General features: G+C 65.7%; 2 protein-coding genes across 2 annotated transcripts; both read right to left on the reverse strand.

Moving 5' to 3' along the window:
* Positions 1-64: 64 nt before the first annotated feature.
* On the reverse strand, positions 65-3,601 carry RSKR (ribosomal protein S6 kinase related). The gene is made up of 12 exons (XM_067309667.1): positions 3,551-3,601; positions 3,230-3,415; positions 2,519-2,602; positions 2,379-2,447; positions 2,178-2,247; positions 1,403-1,510; positions 1,222-1,262; positions 1,108-1,135; positions 936-1,025; positions 775-863; positions 583-693; positions 65-493 (listed from the first exon to the last, which is right to left on the reverse strand). The coding sequence occupies exons 1-12, from the start codon at positions 3,599-3,601 to the stop codon at positions 269-271; spliced, it is 1,152 nt and encodes a 383-aa protein (XP_067165768.1). The 3' UTR covers positions 65-268.
* A 788-nt stretch (positions 3,602-4,389) lies between these two features.
* BLTP2 (bridge-like lipid transfer protein family member 2) lies at positions 4,390-19,871 on the reverse strand. Its single transcript, XM_067309429.1, has 39 exons — positions 19,804-19,871; positions 18,324-18,453; positions 17,970-18,016; positions 17,529-17,691; positions 17,331-17,449; positions 16,868-16,928; positions 16,416-16,614; positions 16,135-16,258; positions 15,652-15,776; positions 15,501-15,568; positions 15,259-15,407; positions 14,896-15,014; positions 14,466-14,629; positions 14,072-14,336; positions 13,746-13,951; positions 12,485-13,580; positions 12,039-12,230; positions 11,737-11,939; positions 11,539-11,657; positions 11,242-11,462; positions 10,885-11,075; positions 10,701-10,800; positions 10,427-10,629; positions 9,771-10,065; positions 9,323-9,480; positions 8,994-9,200; positions 8,766-8,865; positions 8,427-8,609; positions 7,988-8,109; positions 7,754-7,909; positions 7,550-7,671; positions 7,285-7,465; positions 7,119-7,205; positions 6,627-6,737; positions 6,405-6,540; positions 5,732-5,856; positions 5,468-5,569; positions 5,221-5,355; positions 4,390-4,963 (listed from the first exon to the last, which is right to left on the reverse strand). Exons 1-39 carry the CDS (start codon positions 19,869-19,871, stop codon positions 4,781-4,783), a joined length of 6,735 nt encoding a protein of 2,244 aa, XP_067165530.1. The 3' UTR covers positions 4,390-4,780.
* Between the last annotated feature and the right edge of the window lie 302 nt (positions 19,872-20,173).

Here is a 20,173-nt window from a genome sequence, read left to right on the forward strand (position 1 = left end):
GTGGCCGGAGGGAGACACCAGCTCTGGAGCATCCTGCTCTGGAGCATCCTGCTCTTGCCTCCCCGCCGGCGCAGGGGCAGCAGTGATGCCCGGGGGTCTCTGGTTTATTGCTCCCGCCGAGCGCGCGGAGAGGTACAGCGTTGGTGGGGAAGGGGGCACCGGCACGGCGGGCTCCGACCTGGTGCCGGAGGGGGGTTCTCCCTGAGTGATGTCGAAGGGGGCCCGGGCACTGTGCACGGCCTCCAGCTGGCCGGGCCCGGGCACAGGCTCAGCCGGGCCAGGGCCGGTCCAGGGGGACGGCGAGGTCACAGTCGAAGTCGTCGAAGGTGACAGCGGCCTCAGGCAGGGGCTCCTCCGCCAGCCGCGGGGCCACGTCCACGTCCACAGGGTCCTTCTGCAGCAGCTCGGCGTCGAAGGCCACCCCCCGGAAGAAGGGGTGGCCCTGGAAGTGGTGGAGATAGTGCAGGCGCCGCAGCGGGTTTCGGCACAGCAGCTGGGGACGGAGGACACTGAGCCGTGGGGGCCCTGGCGTCCAGGCCGGGGGGCCAGCGGGGGCCCCGGCGTCCGGGCGGGCAGGGGTACCTCTGCGAGCAGCCGGGCCAGCTCCGGGCTGAGGGCGCCTGGACTCTCATAGCTGCTGCGGTTGACGCACTCCAGCATGGCCACATGGTCCGGTGCCGGTGCCACCGGGAACTGGGGGGGCACGAGGCGGTTTGAGGGGCTCCCTGCAGGAGGGGGGGGCCCAATCCACCACCACCCCCCCGCGGCGCTCACCTTCCCGCTGGCCAGGGCGAAGAGCAGGACTCCCAGGGACCACCAGTCAGCGGCGTGGCCGTAGGGACCCCCGCTCAGCACCTCGGGGGCTGCGGGGCCGAGGGCAGCAGGTCAGCGCCGGGGGCGGCCGTGCCCCCCGCCGCCCCCCGCCGCCCCCTTACCCATGTAGTGCAGGGTGCCGCAGATGGTGCGCGCCCGCTCGCCCCGCGCCAGGTGCCGCGAGAGCCCGAAGTCGGCGAGCTTGAGGTGCCCTGCGGGGCGACAGGGGCAGCGTTGCGGTGGGGGCCCCCGCGGTGGGGGCGGTCCCCATACCTGGCACCACCGGGCTCCCACCTCGCTCGTCCAGGAGGATGTTCTCCATCTGTAAGGAGACGGAGGCCGGGGTGAACCCCCGCCACCCCACACCCCCCTGGAGCAGCCCCAGTGCCGCTGGCAGCGCTCACCCACCTTCACGTCTCTGTGCACGATGCCCAGGTCGTGGAGATAAACTGGGGGAGAAGACGGAGCTGTCAGAGCAGCAGGTCCCCTCCCTGCACCGTCCCCACCACCGGCGTGGGGCCACCCTGCACACACTCTCTGGACACGGCTCACCCGGGAGGCGGGAGGCCCCCGGCCACGAGCCACTCACCCAGCACCAGCACCAGCTCGGCGGCGAAGAGGCGGACGGTGGCCTCGGCAAAGCACCCGGCGGCCAGCCACCGCGCGTGCAGGTCTCCGGTGCTGCAGTAGGTGCACACTGCGGGGACGGGGCGGACAGGCCTTACTGCCGGGATGCCCTGTGGCGTCAGGCCACACAGGTACCGGGAACGTGCAAGAACCTGGACCACGTGGACACCAAGGTGGCAAAAGCACCAGGGCCACCTGGGCACCGGGGCCATGCACCAAGGTCATGTGGGCACTAGGGCCACGCACTACGGTGGCAAAAACACCAGGGCCACCTGGGCCAGGCACCAAGGTGACGTGGGCACCAGGGCCACACGGGCACCGGGAACATGCAAGCACTGGGGTCATGGAAGCATCAAGGTGGCGCAAGCACCAGGGCCATGCAGGCACCGGGGCCACACGGGGACTGAGGTTGCTCAAGCACCGGGGACACATGAGCATCAGGGCCAGGTGGGCACTGGGGCTGGAGCAGTTCGCTCAGCCCTGCCACCAGCCCTTGCCTGTCCATGTCCCCCCCCCCCCCTCGCCGGAGCTGTGGCCACGGTGCCTGCTGGAGGGGGACAGCGGGGGGAGAGGCAGCCGAGCGTCCCCTGCCTGGCAGGCAGGCGGTGGGGGAAGCGTGCGCGTGTGCAGGGCGACACGTGTGCGGGCAGCTCCGGACATGTGCGCACACACGCAGGGCCGGGCGGGGGGCGCGGGGGGGCCGCTCCGGCGAGCCCGCGGGGCAGATGGTCACTCACTAATGAAGAGGTGGCGCTGGCCCTGCCAGCTGTCCCCGAGGCAGTGAATAAACGGGTGCCTGACCTGTCTCTGGGGACACAAAACAGAGGGGGTAAGCGGCCCCCAGGGTAGGGGGCCCTGCTCCTGCCACCCTCCCTCGGTGCCCCCGAGCCCTCTGGCCCTGTCCCCTGTCCCCAGCTGTCCCCCTGTCCCCCCACTACCTGGATGCTCACTTCCTCCTTGCACTGCTTGAGGGTGTCGCGGCGCAGCACCTCCACCTTGGGCACCACCTGGGGGCGAGGGGCCGTCAAGGGGGTGCCCGGCATGGGGGGCCGCCCTCGGTCCCGCCAGCAGCACCCACCTTCACAGCGCAGATCTTCTCCCGCCTGCAGTCCAGCACTTTGAGGATGGTCCCAAAGGAGCCTTTGGCCACGAAGCCCAGGATCTAGGCGGGCAGCAGGGCCTGAGCGCCCCACAGAGCCCCCGGCGTCCCCCCAGCGCGGGGGCCCCCCAGTGCAGGGCTGTGCAGGGGTGCGGGTGCTCTGCAGCAGGGGCACCCGTGCATGGCTGGGGCACCCTGCCAGGGGGCGAGGAGCGGTGCACAGGGTGCCCGGCACGGGGTGAGGTGGGGGCACGGGGTGAGGTGGGGGCATGGTGCTCCCCAGGCACATGGGGAGCCTCGGCGCGGGGCGCAGGGGGCCTGGGGGGAGGCACGGGGACCCGGCAGGGTGCACGGGGACCCCGGCGCAGGACGCACGGGACCCCAACAGGACACTCGGGGACCCTGGTAGGTGGCACAAGGACCCGACGCGGGTTGCAAAGGGACCCGGTAAGAAGGTCGGGGATCCCGGTACGAGGCACGGGGACCCGGTAGGATGGTCGGCGACCCGACACAAGGTGCAGGGGGATCCCGGTAGGATGCAGAGGGACCCGCCGCGGGATGCAAGGGGACCCGGTGGGACGGCGAGTGGTCCCGGTAGGCTGCACAAGGACCCGGTAGGACGGTCGGGGAGCGCGGGTAGGACGCCGGCACGGGACGCCCGGGGAGATGCCCGGGGCCCCGGGGCGGCACCTTGAGCTGCTGCTGGCGGGCGGAGGGGCGCACGGGGAACTCCGGCAGGAAGAGCGAGACGAGCTGCGGCCCCCCGGGCACCGGCGGCTCCTCGGCGGGGCCCCGCGCGGCCACGGCGCGCCCCGGCCCCGCCACCGGCCCCGGGCGGCCCAGCAGCGCCCGCACCCACGGCGCCACGGCGCGGCCCTGCGGGACGGGACGGGACGGGGCAGCGTCAGCGCGGGGGCCCCGGGGACCCCCGGGCCGGGAGGGACCCCGGGGGCGGCCGGGACCCCCGTGGCCGGTGGGGATCCCCGGGGCCGCCGCCGCCGCCGCACGCACCTGGGGGGGCCGCGCCGGGGCCGCGCCGGGGCCGCTGCTCGCTGCTCCCATCGCGCCGCCGGCCGGCCGGCACCGGGCCGGGCCCCGTTAATCCGCCGCCTTACATAACCCCGCGCCGCCCCGCCCCGGGGGCGCGCCCGAGCCCTCCCCCGGCCCCCGCGCACCGGCCCCCCCCCGCACCCGGCACGTGTCCCGGGACCCCCCCCCCCCGCACGGGCAATTCCCCTACCTTGCCCCGGCACACATCCCGGGACTCCCACCCGCACTGGGAACGTGCCCTGGGACCCCACTTTGCACTGGGCTTGCACCCCTGGACCTCCCCCCTCGGACCTCCCCCCCCAGCAATGCAGCACCCTGTGGGTCCCAGGCCCCCTTCCCGCGGCTGGACCCCCCCCCCCGACCAGGCACCCTCCAGCATTCCCTGTTCGACCACCCATACCGCTGCTCCCCACCTTGCGCCCTGCTTGCTGCAGCCCCCCCGGCCCTGGGGCAGCTGGTGCCTCCCCCGACCAGCCCTGCTCCACCTCGGGGACCGGTGAGGGCAGCCCCCTCCACCCCCCCAAGCCCCAGTGCGGCTCTGGGTGCAGACGCAGGGCTGGAGCTGCGCAAGGCCTGGCAAACGCTGAGCCCAGGGCGATGGCAGCTGCTGCGAGGGAGCCACGAGCCCCTGAGCTTGGTGCTGCCGGGAGCCGCCCCGAGCAGCCGACGGGGAAAAGGCAGCGGTAAAGCCGTGCAAACGTGGGTGCTGCCCACTGCGGGAGCCAAGAGCAGGACCAGCGCTGTCCCCCACGCTGCGGCACAAGCAGTGAGGTGAGTGCCAACCCAGAGGACAGAGGCGATTCCAAATTAAAAACTCTTTATTTAAACTCTCTCCCGTTCCCCTTTCTCCCAGGCGGTAACCAGCCTGGGCGATCCTGCTGCTTCACTGGGCCCAGGGGCCTGGCCCAGCATCCGCACAGCAGGGAGGCGGGAAGCTCGCGGGAGCCCTTGGCACTGGGGGCTGCGCCCCCCGGAGCGGCCCCGGAGCAGTGCTGCACCCCTCGGCCCCGTGCTGCCGCACCCCTGCCCCGCACCGCGGCCATCGGGCCACCGAGGGCTTGCGCAGGGCTAACCCCCACCTTGGGCCTCGCCACGCTGAGCGGCACGCGGCCCTCCCTGCCACGGGGCGGTCCCCCCGGCGGGGGGAGCACGGGCTGCCCCAGTCCCTTCCCGGCCTGCCGGGTGCTGCCCTCATTTGCGCCTGCCGAAAATCGACTTCTTGCTGGGGTTCTTCTCGCCCACGCTCAGCCCGATAAGCAGGCGCGCCTTCTCGTCCTCTTCCTGCTGCTGGATGGTCCCGTCCGATTTGTTCTCCAGCTTGCCCCGGGCCTCCGCGCCAGCTGCCGGCTTCAGGCGTAGCTTCTCTTTGATCACCTGTGCCGGGAGAGGTGGCCTCAGCGCCAAGCGGCCGCACCCAGCCCAGGCCCCTTCGTGTGGGTGAGGGCCCACGTTGCCGAGCCAGCCTGGCCGCTTCCCACTCCGGAGATCGAGCCGCCCAGGATGGGGTTGCTGCCTCTGTCCTGCGCAGAGCGGCTCCCGCACCCTCCCTACAAGCGGGAAGGAGGCTGCGAGCTCAGGGCCCCTGGTGCCGCCCAAGGGGAGAAGGCCAAGGCAGCACTGTCCCCCCGTACCTGTGCCACCAAGGCCTTGCGGCTGTCCCTCTTCACCGCCATGGCGAAGTCCAGCCATGTCCACGTGTTGTTGTGGTACTCCAGACACGGCAGCACTAGGTTTAGGTCTCCCCAGTCCACACTGTTCTTCTCGCCCTGGGCAGAGGACAGGGGTGTCACCCAGGGTGGGCCAGTCCCCCAGGCCATCCCTGGCCAGAGGAGCCATGGCCCCCCAGCACCCCCCTCCCACGGTCAGCAGGTCCCTCACCTTGTAGCTGACGCAGAGTGGCACCTGTGGGATCTTGATGTAGATGAAAGAGTTGTTCATGGCCGCACGCTCTTTCATCTTGTCGATGTCATCCACGGGATGCTGGGGACAGAGCCGAGAGCCATGAGGAGAGGGGACACAGCCAGGCACCAGGCCATGGCACTGTTTCACCAGGGAGCTGTGGAAGCTGCCCTGGTGTGGGGGCAGGAACATGGGGGCTCCACAGCACGGATCTCCCAAACTCCCCCCACAAGCAGCAATTACCTCGGGTGCTTTTCGGAAAGATCTTCTGACCCCTGACGTCCGATTCAGTCCCTGAGCGACCCCCTTCCCTGGGCCCAGTGAGTCGTCGGCCACGATCAGCTGCCGCGGCTTCACCACGGGTATCCCTGGGACAAACACAGAGCTGCGAGGGGCTCCAGGTCGCGGGGAACCCCAGCCCCAAGGGCGCCTCACGCAGCTGCTGCACAGAGCCCGCAGCAACCTGTCCACGCTCTTCTGGCTTTCCCATCTGCTTGCTCTGCCTTCGTTTGCTCATCCACGCTTCCCTTGGCTCTCCCCACAGGGAGGTCTCCAGCCCCTTCCCAGTTTGCCTGCACTGCCTCAACTGGAGACCCCAGAGCAGGCCACACTGTTCCTACACCAGGCTAGGCCTGGCCTGTCCCTATGCATCCAAATCCCCAGGACATGGGCGGGCAGGACATGATGGCTGGTGTCCATCTGGGATCAGCCACAACCCAGATCCCTCACGGCTTTGCTGCTCTCCCTAACGAGTCCCTGCCTGCAGGGGAGCCCAGAAGTCCTTGTTCCTTGATGTGTGGCCCACCAGCAGCTGGCCACAAACAAATGCTAGACACAACTAAAGCAGCTCAGGGACATCACTGGTGTCAGGGAGGAGGAGGACCAAGCTGTGCCATGTGCCTCCCACTCCCCTCACCTGTTGTCACCAGCTTGGACTTGTCTTCCTCATCCCCCACCTCCTCCTCCTCCACGTTGCGGCCAGGGAAGAAGAAACCCATCATCCTGTGGAAGAACTGGTGGGTGAGCTGGATGGTGAGGGGTACCACGTTCACCTGGAGGGAGAGCAGTGCGTCAGAGCTAGGCAGACGCCACCCATGTCCCACGGGGCCATGTCACCTCCCAAGCCCAGTCTCAGCACCTCGAAGTGCTCCTTGATGGAGATGCCTCCCACAGGCGGCCGGACCTTACTGAAGATCCTCAGTGCCAGCTGACGGCCAGACTGGCAGGAGCTCTGGGGACGCAGCACCACCTGCAGGGAAGAGGGTGGGTGGCTGGGGTGAGGACATGCCAGCCTGCCAGGCCCAGTCCCAGGGCATCCAAGGGACCCATGGGTCCCCAGGACACAGGGCGGATGGTCAACCAGCTGTGCCCACCCTCCCTCCCTGGCCAGCGCAACCAAGGGGTCCCACAGCACTCAAGGAACCCCAGGTACAGGGCGGGTGGCCTGAGGTGAGGATAGGGCAGCTGGCCATGCCAGGGCACCCAGGGACCACCCAACAAAGGACAGAGAGCAGAGGGGTGAGGACAGACTCAACCATGCCTGGCCCGCCCCCAGCTGCAGCAAGTCCTCCTCTCCCTTCCTGGCCAGGGACGCCAGGGTGCAGGGCTGCTCCCTCAGGCTGCCACTTGCCTTGTACACAGCGTTGGGCAGGAGGTTGTTCATCGTGACCCAGCCCAGTTCCAGCAGATGCTCTGCAGTGTCATCAGACTTGTTCACCTGCACACACACTTCTGTCAGCCCCACGCACCCTGGGCCCTGGCCCAGGGGCTGCCCGTGCCGCCAGCCGGCTCCATACCTTGCTGTAGAGGAAGCGCTGGAGCTCCAGCTCAGCTATGCCCAGCTGTCCGTCCTCCTCGGTGAGGCGCCAGCGTGCCTGGGCAAAGTAGAACTCGGTCCGCCGTGCCACACTCACGTCCTCCGGCTGCTTTCGCAGCTCCATCTTGTTGGCTCGCTGCAGCTGGAAGTCCTTGAAGCACCTGCAGCAGAAGAGGTAGTGCTGGGACACAGGAGCTCTGGAGGAAGGAGGGTACAACTCTGGGGAAGCCAAAGATGACTCCTACCTGATCAGTATGTTCAACTCCTCGCTTTCCAGCTGCAGGTCAGCTTTCTCCTGACTCAGTTGCTGCTGCAGCCTGTGGTTGAGGTCGAGCAGGCTCTCGTTTTTGCTGTCGTCCTGCAGGGACTAAAGGACAGGCAGCCCTCAGCATCCTCCGCTCCAGAGCAGGGACCCAGGGAAGCCAGCCCTGCCAGGGATGTGGGCTCACCTTCACGTTGGAGTACATCTGCTTCTCCAGCTGGCGGATCTGGGCAACATGCTGCCTCACGGCCTCCTGCAGGTGTAGGATACTGCTGCGCTGCTCCTCGGGGTTGCTAGAGATTTCCAGCTGAAAGCGCACCCGCTGTTTCTTCTCACTGTGCTCCTATACACAGGGACAGGGGAAGGTGAGGAGTGCCCTGGGTGCACGCAAGTCACGTAGCGACCAGGGCCTCACAGGTACCTTGCGTTTGGGCTCCACATGCAGCAGCAGGTTGTTGACTATGTCAAGGATCATGGCATACTGTGCAGGATTGGTGGAGATCTCCAGGTCATGGTGGATCAGCGTGAATGTGTCCACAGCTCCTGCAGGGACACACAAAGGACATGTGGGGCCTGAGCACGGCCAGAGATAGCATCTCTCAGGATGCACCTTGGGACCAGCATTAATGGACCAGCCAGTGATGGAGAAGGACAGTGAACAAGCTGAGGTGGCTACACTGGCTCCAGCAGGCACAGCATGTCCAGCATCATCTGGTGCATGGCCATGTGGCTAGGGATCACTCTTGTAGGCACCCCTCTGATCACAGCAGGGACAAGACAGACCATCCCTGGACTCAGCAGGCACCTGTGGGTCAGCCCAGAGCTCTACCCACTGAGACACACTGCCTAGATGTACTCACCTTCCTGCTTCTTCAGCAGATCCTCCTTCTCCTGGTTGGCAGGAGTCTCGGGGGGCTTTATCTGTGTGGCCAGCTCAGGGTCAATGTCATGGCTGTAGCTGATATAGTACATGCGGCAGCTGCAGCGAGAGATAATCCTCTGCACCTGCTGGGTCTGCTGTGCTTCTGAGGGTTGGTTCCAGTCTAGGGATGGGCAGGGGGACCGTGGTCAGAGCACTGTGCCCCTGTGGGCTGGAGACCCCGAGCACGGGGCTCAGAGCAGCCAGCCAGCTCCCGGAGCCAGCCTGGGAACAGGCTGTGTGCTCTCAACTTTGTGGTCACATGCCCCACAGGCAGTACCTGTGGTGGTGCTGACCATGCCGCCCACCGCCTGCCCGCTCTCCATCAGCTCCTGCACCGAGTCCAGGCTCCGCTGCCGATGCTCTTCGATATTCTTCACCTGGGGACGCAGGAGGCACTGGTGGCTGTCCCCGCTCTCCCTGCCCTGGCCAGGGCACTGGCAGCACTACCTGCCCTCCACGCAGCTCACTCACTACTGAGCCCATCCCGGCTGCCCCAGGCGCTTACCTCCAGCCAGAGCTGCCCGTGTTCCCTCTCGGTGGGGCCGCTCTCCGTCGTGGCGAAGTACTGCATGCCATCAAGCAAACAGGTCCAAGATGTCTTCTGCTTCAGTGTGTCCCCATACCAGGCGGGGTGGTGCTGGCACTGCAGCAGCTGGGCCTTGGCAGCAGACACAATGACACAGCCCTCCGTCTCCGCACCGCGCAGCACCATCTGTGGGGGGAGAGACCCTGGGGATGAGAGGAGCCCTCCAAGGCCGGACATGGCCCACCTTCACAGCGAGGCCACAGGCAGCAGAGAATGTGGGTGCAGGCAGGCTGGCCGAAGGCAGGTACCTGGCAGTTGACTAGCTCAATGAGGCAGTTGCGGTTGAAGATGTCATCGGTTTGGCAGGCAGCAATGCCACACAGTTGCTCACTTGCCCCTGACTCCTCCTCCGTGAAGACCACAAACTTGTCCGTCTCCTCAATGAGCTTCTGCAGCATGTAGGCCCCTGGGGAAGGTGAAAGGGTCAGTACAGGACGGAGATGGACTGGCCTGGGGGGACGGGGTGAAGGCAGGCATAGCCCTGGGCTAGGATGCTACATGCAGCAAGGCCATTGCTGTGTGGGACTTTCCACCCGCTCCCAGTGCCCTCCATCTCTGCAGGTCTGGGAGGGAGACAAGCACGGTCTGCCATGCAGGGCTGGGAGCCAGGAACAGGGTGCGGAAAGCAGGATTCCCTAAGGGGGGCTGAAAGCCCTGAGCTCAGGGCCTGCCTGCTCCCCTCCCTGCCATGCTCACCCCCCGAGGAGGCTCTCTCAGGACGGCCACTGGTGATGGGCACAGTCACTCTGGCAGGGACGGAGTGAGCAGAGAGTGGGCCCCTCTTCAGCTTCTTGGCTTGCAGCTGCGTGTCAATCTTCAGTCCTTTCAGGGCCTCGGTGGATAGGTTGCGCTTGAGCACAGCCGCTTTCTTGTAGCCATCGTAGAGGCCAAAGGCGATGTCCCGGTTCGTGGTGGTCCAGGACGCACGCAGGTCCACCAGGTGCAGCTGGTGCGTGTGGAACCCGTCGTCCCCATCCCGCAGGGGCAGCTCCTGAGGACAGAGGGTCAGAGCCCCATCACAGCAAGGCCACTGCCAGCCCACGTACCTGGACATGTATGGGCCTTGTACATGGAGGCTGGGAGACCTGCCAGCCCCCAGCAGGCAGAGCATAGGGATCAGCCTGGGGGACCATCCCCAAGCCCTACAGCAGGGCCCCATACCAGGGGTGTAGTGGCTGGAACAGGGCACGTGGCACCCCTTTGGTCAAGCGCTCAGACCTGCAGGTCTGTCCCTTCTCCAGCCACATCCCTTCCCCATTGCATCCAAAGATCAAGATTCCCTGTCCTAGGGGGATGCCATCAAGCCAGTGCAGGCTGGGTTATGCCTGTCATGCCCTGCCCTGCAGTGGTACCTCCTCAGCCATGCGGTTGCTGTGCCGTTGGTAGGTGAGGGAGGACAGGCTCAGCAGGTGGGTTTTCTTGACCAGGGTGTCAAGCCGGTGGTCGGCGTTCTCGTCACAGGTAGAGGCCATGAGGTGCACGGTGACCTGGCTCAGGTCACTCACCATCTGCGTGATGCTCCACTCCGAAATGAGGCGTCGCATCACCGTACCAGCTGGGGACAGGGAGAGGCATCAGCCGTGCCCTGCCCTGCCCAGAGTCACTGCCAGCAGGGCCTGGCCTCACCTTGCGGGATGAGCCGCTGGGTGCCGCGAGTGAAGATGTGCCCCTGACAACACTCCACCTGGATCCCCCGCTGCTGGGCAAAGGAGGCCCAGTAATGCACCTGCAAGGGGGCAGAGAGCAAGGGCTGAGAGCCCAGCCCAGGCCGAGCAGGGAGATAACGTGGGGTCCCATCCCCAGGACTTGCCTGCAGCCGGGGGAAGAGCGCAGTGTAAGATAGCTGCTTGTAATGCTGCCCCAGCTTCTTCTTACTGGGTTTCATGTTGTTGAAGAGCTTCCCACGGCAGATGGGGCGCGTCACGCTGGTCCATGTGGCCCAGAAGTTCTGCATCCAGCGGAGGGTGCTGCTGTAGAGCAGGATCCGGGGCTGGGAGTGCTCTGAGAATACACCCGTCATCAGCACTGCAGGGCAGGGACACGGCTGCACCCCAACCCTGGACTGCAGAGCAGTCACAGCGCAGAACGGACAAAGATTGCTAAAACCAGCATGCCCCGCCCCAGCTCCCTCGCCTGGCGAGGGGGTCCCTAGGGTGCCATCACCCACCCTCACTGGGCCGTGTCAGGTCCATCCGGATGGAGAGGTTGAGGTTCTCAGAGCGGAAGGCACGGTACGAGTCGTACTGCTGCCCCACTGGCACCTCAGGCAGGAAGTCGGGGGAGCGCAGCACCACGCCATGGTGGTCGTGGGGGTTCCCATGGCACAGCCACTGCAGGTCCAGCGTCATGCACAGGTCAGGCAGGTGCAGGAAGCAGCAGTCGTCGTATCTGCATGGGGAGGGAGGCCTCCGGTTACTCCCCCAGCACTGTGCAGCAGCCCTCGTGCTCCTCGGCACACACTCACTTGGAGGCTGTTCGGACGTTGATGTCTAGGTTGCCCTTGAAGACAAACTGCCCAGGTTTCCACTGGAAGGAGAGGTGGCTCCACTCCCAGTGCATGTTCTCCGTGGTGTTGTAGGGATCCTGCAAGGACAAGAATGGGGTGAGGCAGGTGTAAGCCAGCCCCATGCCATGCTCTGCTCCCCATCCCAGTGGCACTCACCTCGGTGGCCAGCTGGTGCAGGTTGGCTTGTTCGATATCCATATGCCAGTCCCCATGGAAGAGAAGGCGGCTCTTGTCCCACCAGGGCAACGGGGCACTGGGGTCCTCCGAGGGCTTGGTGAGGAGATCCACGCACTGGCCAATCAGGGTCCAGGCTGGGTCCCAGCAGGGCCCCCAAACGATGGTGAACTGGGAGATCTCCGCTGGGGACACAGGGGTCGGCTCAGCTCTCAGTGTGCCCCACACAACCCCATCTCTGCCCTCACACAGAGCCCCGTCCCCCCTGTCTCTCCAGCTCTTACAATGGAAGTCATGGTAGAACTTCAAGGGTGGCATGTTCCTCTCCACCGTCACGTCCCCCCAGGGCAACCCCAACTTCAGGACCTGGCGGCGCCGGGAACAGGTCTGGCCGCACTGCTCCGCTCCGATCAGCCGGCCCGAGAGCTGCCAGTTCCGAATCTCAAAGAGGTAGCGAGGATAATCGCGGATCCGCACTGCGGGTCAGAAGTAAGGCTAGAGGACAGGGCAGCAAAGGGACGCTGCTCTGGTCCCCTATTCTGGGCCACAGCAGGAGCCAGAGCCCCATCACTCTCCTGTCTCTGATCCCTTCCCACTCCCTTAAACCTCTGAAAACCATTTCTCCAGCTTGGCCACAAATCGCATGGTACCAGTAGGCCTCCGTCCTGGGAGCCCAGACCATGCAGCCACCATGCCGTACTCGGAGGGCACCCTGTGTGGGGCCACTCACCAAAGAAGCTGCCAACGCTGCCCTTCATCATGCGGCACCACTGGGTGACCATCTCCAGCCCTTCGGAGGGGAACGGGCTGACACTGTCCAGGTCCCTCATCTGCTCCAACACATGCTCCGTGCCATGGAAAGACTCGTCGGCCAGGGCCACCAGCTGAAGGTGGGTCAGGGTCCAGGTGAGCAGGGCCCTCCGCATGGGTGTGTTGGCATACAAGCGCCGCGAGCGCTGGATGTAGATCTCGATGTTCTTCTTCTCCAGTGAGGCATAGAGCTCCTCTATCTTGCGGGCGGGCAGCAGTTCGCCATGCTGCTTGCGCAGCGCGGCCACCTTGGCATCCAGCAGCTGCAATCGCTTGGCACTCTCCTTGCTCTCATCTTTCATCAACTCATAGTTGTCTCGCAGCTTGACCTCGAAGACGTCGTCCAGGAAGACCCAGGAAAAGTGCTCCACCTTGAGCAGGAGGTCAGGGGGCAAGGCCGTGCTGGCAGGGCGCCCGCGCCGGTGCAGGCCTTTCAGCCACTTCTGCACACCCACAGCAGCGTCCAGTGTGTGGGAAAAGTCATACTGGTAGGGGAACTCAATGGTCACACTAGCAAAGGAGAAGGCCCAGCCACGGTTGCGGAGGGTGTGGAGGGTGGGGAAGGCGCAACGGTGCAAGATGACCTCCTCCAGCTCTGGCAGCAGCCTCACCTCCACCTCCTTGAAGCTGAAGATACTGTGTCCGTCAAAGCCGGCAGCCAGCTCGGGGCAGTAACCATGCAGGGCACCACCGTGCCAATTCACGGATGCCCGTTCAGCAGCCAGGCTGATGTAGTTGACCTCAGAGACAAAGGCTGTGACCTTGGCAGAGCTCAGCTCTAGCAATAGGGACAGGAGTCTTTTGGGGGGAGTCCCGTCTGCTTGGAGGGGCCCTAGCGTCTCAGTAGGGGCGGCTGCCTCCGACACTGGGCCCTCCACGGGCAGGGAAGGAGGTGTCCTGTGGCCGACGGCGCTCCGCAGGGCTTCGTGGCACTGCAGGGTGGCCAGGGTGTGATGGTACAAGTGCATGTGGTCAGGCGGGCTCCACAGCACCACCAGCCCCTCGCCGCACTGCACCTATAGTGGCGGGAGCGAGCAGCACCAAATTACTGCCAGATCCAGGCCCAGCACAGCCCCCTTCCCTTCTCCATCCCCTTTTGATGCCAGCCCATCCTCCCCCCGCCCCGTCCATCCCGGCCCCTCTGGTGTGGGATAGAGCAGAGACCCAGGGCCTACACCAACCTCCAGGGAGCGGATGCTGCTGTGGTAGGTGACAGAGAGCATGGAGAGGCTGGCCACTGGGTTGGGGATGGCAGGGGCTTTGCAGCACAGCTGCATCTTCTCTGTGATGCTCTTCACCAAGGCCAGCACCATGCCCTGGACACTGACCGTGCAGCTCTCGGCACTCCCCAGGACAGTCAGCGTGTCCAGCCGCAGCTCCAGGGCACCTGGACAGATGGCACATCAGCACTGCAGGCCCGGAGGAGGAACAGGCCACATTCCTTTGACCACCGCGTTGTTTTGGGACAGCCATCTGGAGACAGTCTGGATGCTACAGCTGCACTTACCAACCAGGGCAGAGAGTGTAAAAAGGTTCACGTCCTCCACTTTCAGATCCACCTTCCACAGCAGCCCCCAGGGCTCCCCTGGGGAAGAGGGTGGCTCCTCTGCAAGCTCAGCTCCGCTGGGCCGCGGGCAGAACAGGGGCAGGACTCGGGCCAGGCACTCGGTGCAGGTGTCCGACGACTCCACTTGCAGCCCGCGGATGGTGCAGTCCAGGAACAGCGTGTCCGACTGAGTGCTGGACATGCCCAGGGGCTGGTTGTAGCTGCCCTGCAGGACAAACAGGCCAGTCACTCTTGGGCTCTGGGATATCCCCCTGCCACCACATGTTCTCATGCCACTAGCCCAGGGTTGCAGACAGGCAGCCCCCCCAGAGCCACCCCTCGGCTTGCCACTCACCTGCAGGTTGAACGAGTCGAGGATGAGGGCCTCTCCCCACACGTGCATGTTGGGGGGGTGCGGGGCACGCTGGATGTGCGAGTCGTTGCCCACGCGCCAGCAGAGGTGGTCCACGGCCAGCACTGCCCGCTGGTGCACGCTCTGGGGCCGCAGGTGCTGGTAGTCTGCGGGCACAGAGCAGGAGGCCAGTGCAGGCAGGCTCATGGTTGCCCGACGAACGCGCCAGCGGGACCAGCCCAGGAAAGGAGCAACTCGGACACAACCAGGCAGTGGTCCAGCAGCCCTCAGCCAGGCATGGACACACGAGCAAGCACAGAGACTTCCCCATTCCCGTGCCACAAGCCCAGGACATGGACAGTCCCGCTGCCTCTGCGAAGCCCCTCCCCGAGGAGGGCCCGGCAGGCACCCAGGGCCGGCCGCCAGCCTGTACCTGCAGAGATGGAGTTGAAGCCCAAGGCGAAGGGAGGCGTGTCCCCCAGCTGCACCGACACGTTGACGTTGGACAGCGAGGCACACAGGATGATGGGTGCTATGATTTGGGGACAGCTCCTACGCAGGACGAACATTGGTCGTTACTGGAGCACTGCGTCCCGGAGAGCCTGCCAGGGCGCAGGCCCACAGGAACACCTTTTTGGCGGCTCTCTGACCACCTGCTGGCCTCCACGCAGCCTCCCCCTCCCGCGGGCCGCGCACAAGGCAGAGAAAGCGCTGTGCGTCCGGGCACCCTGCCAGAGAGCAGCAGGCCAGAGGAAACAAGCTGCAACCCCGGCAGCTGCGCTGAGGCTGAGTTTACCTGCCCTTGTGACCTTGGCTGGGGACAGGCACTCCCCAGCTCCCGTATTCCTGTGCCAACAGGCCCAGCCAGTGCGAAAACTCTTGGTGGCGGTAGTGGATGATGCAGGTGTTGAGCAGCACAGCAGCCGAGAGATCAATGGCTGTGACCTAGAGAAAGGAGAGGGCAGGGTGGCAGCAAACTCATACCAGGAGCCGAGCCACCCCCTCCGGCGGACAGGAGCGTGCCCAGTGCTCACTCACTTGCACGCTGGTCTTCAGGGAGTTGAGGCACACGATGCGCTGGCGGCTCTGGGACAGAAGAAGGCCATCTGGGGAGAGAGGAGCAGAGGTGAGGGGTGGTGGAGGGCAGCGACCGCAGCCCTGCTCTGCAGGTGCCCTCCTGGCTACTTGCCCTCCAGCTGGAGGTCTACACTCATTTGGTCCAGGTCTGAGGTGGGTGTAAAGTTGCGCAGCGGAATCTGTTCCTCTTCACGCTGATATAGAAACTGCAGCAACTTCAGGCTCCAGGTGAGGTACCTGTGTGAGAAGGAGGGAGTCACTGCCAGTAGGGAACTGTGACGTCCTGTGTCTCCCTGTCCCTGGCTGTCTGGCACAGACAACGACAGTGGCCAGTGCCCAGCTGCAGCCCAGCCCAGCACTCCCATGCCATCAGGAGATGATCCCATCAGACTGTCCCACTGGAGAGCTAGCTCACTGCCTTCCCTCTTCCCAAACAGCCTGATACCAGGCCTCACTCAGTCCTTCCCACTGAGGACTCACTCTTGGCAGTCTGGCGGGGCAGGGCACAAGCAGGGAATGGCATGGCTGTCCCCAAGTCCATGTCCCCAGCACTGATCAGAGCTAGGACAGCCTCCCCCCTCACCTGCCCCCTCACCTCTTCTGGCTGTTCACAGACAGCACCACGCTGGTGTTCTCCAGCTTCACCTCCACCTTCCTGGGGATGAGCTGCAACGTCTCCCTGCTCAGCACAGACAGGAGCTTCGGGGTCTGCCCCAGGCCTGGGGGGGGGACATGCAGGGTCACAGCAAGGCTCTTGTCCAGACCCCACTCCCTGCAGCGGGAGGCAGTGATAGCACAGCCAGATCCCTCTGACTGCATGAGAAGCGTGGGGACTGCCAGCCCTCGCCCTGCCCAGAGCCTGTCCCTGTCCCTGACCTGTGCTGGGCTGGTCCCCCACACTGCCATGCCAGGTCCCGGCAGTCACCCGCTGCAGCAGCTGGCTGTAGAAGAGCCCTTCGTGCAGCTCTGTCTGCAGGGTCTGGACGCACAGCCTGACACCCACCAGCCGCCGCTTGACGCTGATCTCCAGCGAGAGGGAGAGCGCCAGGGCCACCTCCACCAGGCACGTGTCATCCTGTATGGGGACAAGGGCAAGGAGTGCATGGGGAGTCTCCCATCCTCCCTGCTGGTGGATGCTGCAGGCGAAGCCCTGGGCACAGCATGAAGCCAAGTGCTTCGCAACCAGAGGCTCTGCAGGGCACCGGGAAGCTCACGTTTAGTGTTGCCTGGCCTCAGGGACGGGCTGCACTGGAACAGGTCCTCCTGGTGTCCCAGTGAGCCTGTGCTTGGGCCCGAAGTATTGCATTTCTCCCCTCCACAGTACTCACCAGCTGGCTGCTCCGTAGCACTTTGCTGTTCACCTTTGTCAAGCTCACCTCACAGTTCAGGCTGGGGAGACCACAAAACACATTAAGGTTGAGGCTCTGCTGCCTCCAAACCAAGCACCTTCCCTTCCCATTTCGTGGGGCACAGAGATCCCATGTCCCTGCTCCAAGTCCTCCCAAAAGCAGAGTAGACCCTAACTCCATCCACAGCAGAACAACTCATAATTTGGAGGACAAATGACTCTAGCTTGGCCTAGCATCATGAAGGGAAGAAGGACCACGCCAGCCTCTGAGGAAGAGGCTGGTCTGTCATGCCATGGGTGGCTGTGGGAAGCTGCTGAGTAGGACGCAGCAAGGAGAAGAGTGGAGCCTGGCTGGTTGGGGTCAGAGGGAACCCTGCCTCCCAGCCCGGCAGGGAAACAGGGCTGTGCTGGGGGAGCAGAGCAGGGCGCGAGCACAGCGTTACCTCTTCCCATCACCGTCCAGGAGGAGACGCGTCTTGCTGGCCCGAATGTGCCAGAGAGACTCAGAGGTGGCCACATGCAGAACCATGATGTTGATGGAGTCCACGTGGATGGAGAAGAGCTGGGAGAAAGGTGGTACTGTGAGGGCTGTCAGAGAGCAGAGCAGCCTCCAACACCCTCTCAGGGAGCCAGGGCCTCACCTGGCTAAGGACTCTCAGCAGGGAGGGCTTAAGAGTCAGGTCCCCCCTGCTTTCCTCTCCATCAGCCTCTTTGGGAGCCTCCGGGAAGGAAGGCTGGAAGGCAGGGCCCTTCTGGAGATCTGTGCGGATTCGCACCTCACCAAAACACAGTTCAAAATAGCGCCTGCCGAAGAATAGCAAGAACCGTCACAAGAGCTTGCATGCTGCACTCCGGGCCCCATCGCCTGGGTGCCCCCTGCCCCAGGACGCGTAGGACCAGCACAAGAGTGTCCACACGACGCTGCCATGCCAGAAGACAGCGAATGGCTCCTGCACGGCGCAGACCCCAAGGAAAGGGGCTTTGCAGGAAGGCACTAAGGCCTGACCGCAGTCAGCAGGGCCAGGGATGAGGCAGACCCCCAAGCAAAGCCAAGAGAGCAGGGTGGGGGCTGGGGTACATACGGCAGCTCCCGACTCAATTTACTGGAAATCCAGATGCTGTCGATCTCCTGCAAGGACACAAAGGCAGGTCAGGGGAGCGACAGCCCGGCTCTGTGCTGCAACGCTCGCTCCGACGCTCCTGCTTTGCCCCCAACACCCGGCATTGCTCGGGATGCGCTGAGGAGCAGCCAAAGACCCCAGAGCTCAGCTGGGGGAGGAAGGGCCTGGCACCAGCTACGGGGCTCCGCGACAGGAGCTGGGCTGGAGGGATTCGCTCGCGGGTCTGGAAGTGGCAGCAGCCACCCTGCCTGCCTCTGTCCTGTCCTCCCGCAACTCGCACTGGGGCGAGCTGATCGCCGTCGCCCCGGTACCCACCACGGTCTGCTGCTCCTGCTGGAACTTGAGGCTGATGTTCTGGGCCCAGAAGAAGCCGAAGGAGCCGATCTTCAGCTCCGCCTGCAGCTTCTGGCGGCACCAGGTGACAGCCAGGCGACATGCCAGCCACCTGCGGGGACACCGGGAGGGCTGCGGTCCAGCTCCCTGCGTGGAGCCCTGCTTGGGGCCGGGTGCGACGGGCCTCGTTTGCCCTCTGAACACCAGCTCAGGGGCCCCCGATATCCCTTACCCCTGAGGCCTCCCACCATGCCCTACAGCCCCCCACCTTGACTCCCGTGGGTTCTCCAAGCCCCTGATACCCCCCGTCCAGCCCTGAGCTTCTCGTTGACCCCCCCACACTCCTGATACCCCCCCACCCACCTCTAGGGGCACCCCCACACCCCTGACACCTCACACCCAGCCCTGGGGACTCTCCTTGACCCCTGTGCATCCCCCCATATGCTGGATACCTCACACTGAGCCATGGTGGCCCCCCAAATCCCCGTGTGCACCCCCACATGCAGGCCTGAGGGCCCTCCTTGACCCCCCTGGGCTCCCCCAAACCACTGATACTCCTTACTCAGCCCTAGGGCCCCCCTCAAACTGCCATGAACCCTTCCACGCCCTGACACCCCCCACCCAGTCCTGTGACACCCTCCCAAGCTCCTACGGGTCCCCACCCCATCCCTGGGGTCACCCCAAATGCCCAATAGGCCACATCCAGCCCTAGCAGGGCTCCCCCACACTCCCACCCCCCCAACCCAATCCTGTGGGGCCCCCCGCAAATGCCTGACACCCCCTAATTGAGCCCTCAGGGCCTCCCCAACCCTGCCACTCCCCACAAGACTTCTAAGACCCCCTACCCAGCCCTAGCCCCCCCAAACCCCCTTGAGTCCCACACACACCTTGACACATCCATACCCAGCCCTAGAGCCCCCCAAGGCCCCGTGAGTGCCCCCACACACCCTGACACCCCCATACCCAGCCCTAGGGCCCCCCCAAGCCCCATTGAGTCCCCCCCACACCTTGACACACCCATACCCAGCCCTAGAGCCCCCCAAGACCCCGTGAGCCCCCCCACATCCTGACACACCCATACCCAGCCCTAGGGCCCCCCCAAGACCCCGTGAGCCCCCCACACATCCTGACACACCCATACCCAGCCCTAGGGTCCCCCCAAGATCCTGTGAGCGCCCCCACACATCCTGACACACCCATACCCAGCCCTAGGGTCCCCCCAAGACCCCGTGAGCCCCCCCACATCCTGACACACCCATACCCAGCCCTAGGACCGCCCCAAACCCCTGTGAGCCCCCCCACATCCTGGCACACCCATACCCAGCCCTAGAGCCCCCCCAAGACCCCGTGAGCCCCCCCGCATCCTGACACCCCCATACCCAGCCCTAGGCCCCCCCCCCGCACTGACACCCCCCCTCAGCCCCGGGCCCCGGCCCAGCCCCGCGGCCCCCGCGGCCCTGACCGCGCCAGCAGCCCGGCGAGCAGCGCCACGACGGCGAGGCCGAGCAGCGCGGCGGGCAGCGGCGGCATGGCGGCCCCCGGCCCGGCCCGGCCCCGCCGCTCCCCGCCGTCCGGTAACCGGGCGCCGAGCCGCCTGGCGGGGCCGACCGCCCGCGCACCCGGAGTGGCCGCTGGGAGGGGCGGGGCCGCGCGGGGGCGGGGCCAGGCGGCGCGGCCGAGCGGCGCTTTCGCGGAGTGAGCGGCAGCGCCCCACGCGGTGCTCGGCGCTGCGCACCGCCGCCGGCAGCCCGGGGCGGGCGGGGGAGCCCCGGGGCGGGGGGGGGGGGGGAGTCCCCGCGGCCGCTCCCCGGCCCCCGGCACAGCCAGGGCAC

Source organism: Apteryx mantelli, chromosome 22, assembly GCF_036417845.1.
Source record: "Apteryx mantelli isolate bAptMan1 chromosome 22, bAptMan1.hap1, whole genome shotgun sequence".
Classification (NCBI taxonomy): domain Eukaryota; kingdom Metazoa; phylum Chordata; class Aves; order Apterygiformes; family Apterygidae; genus Apteryx; species Apteryx mantelli.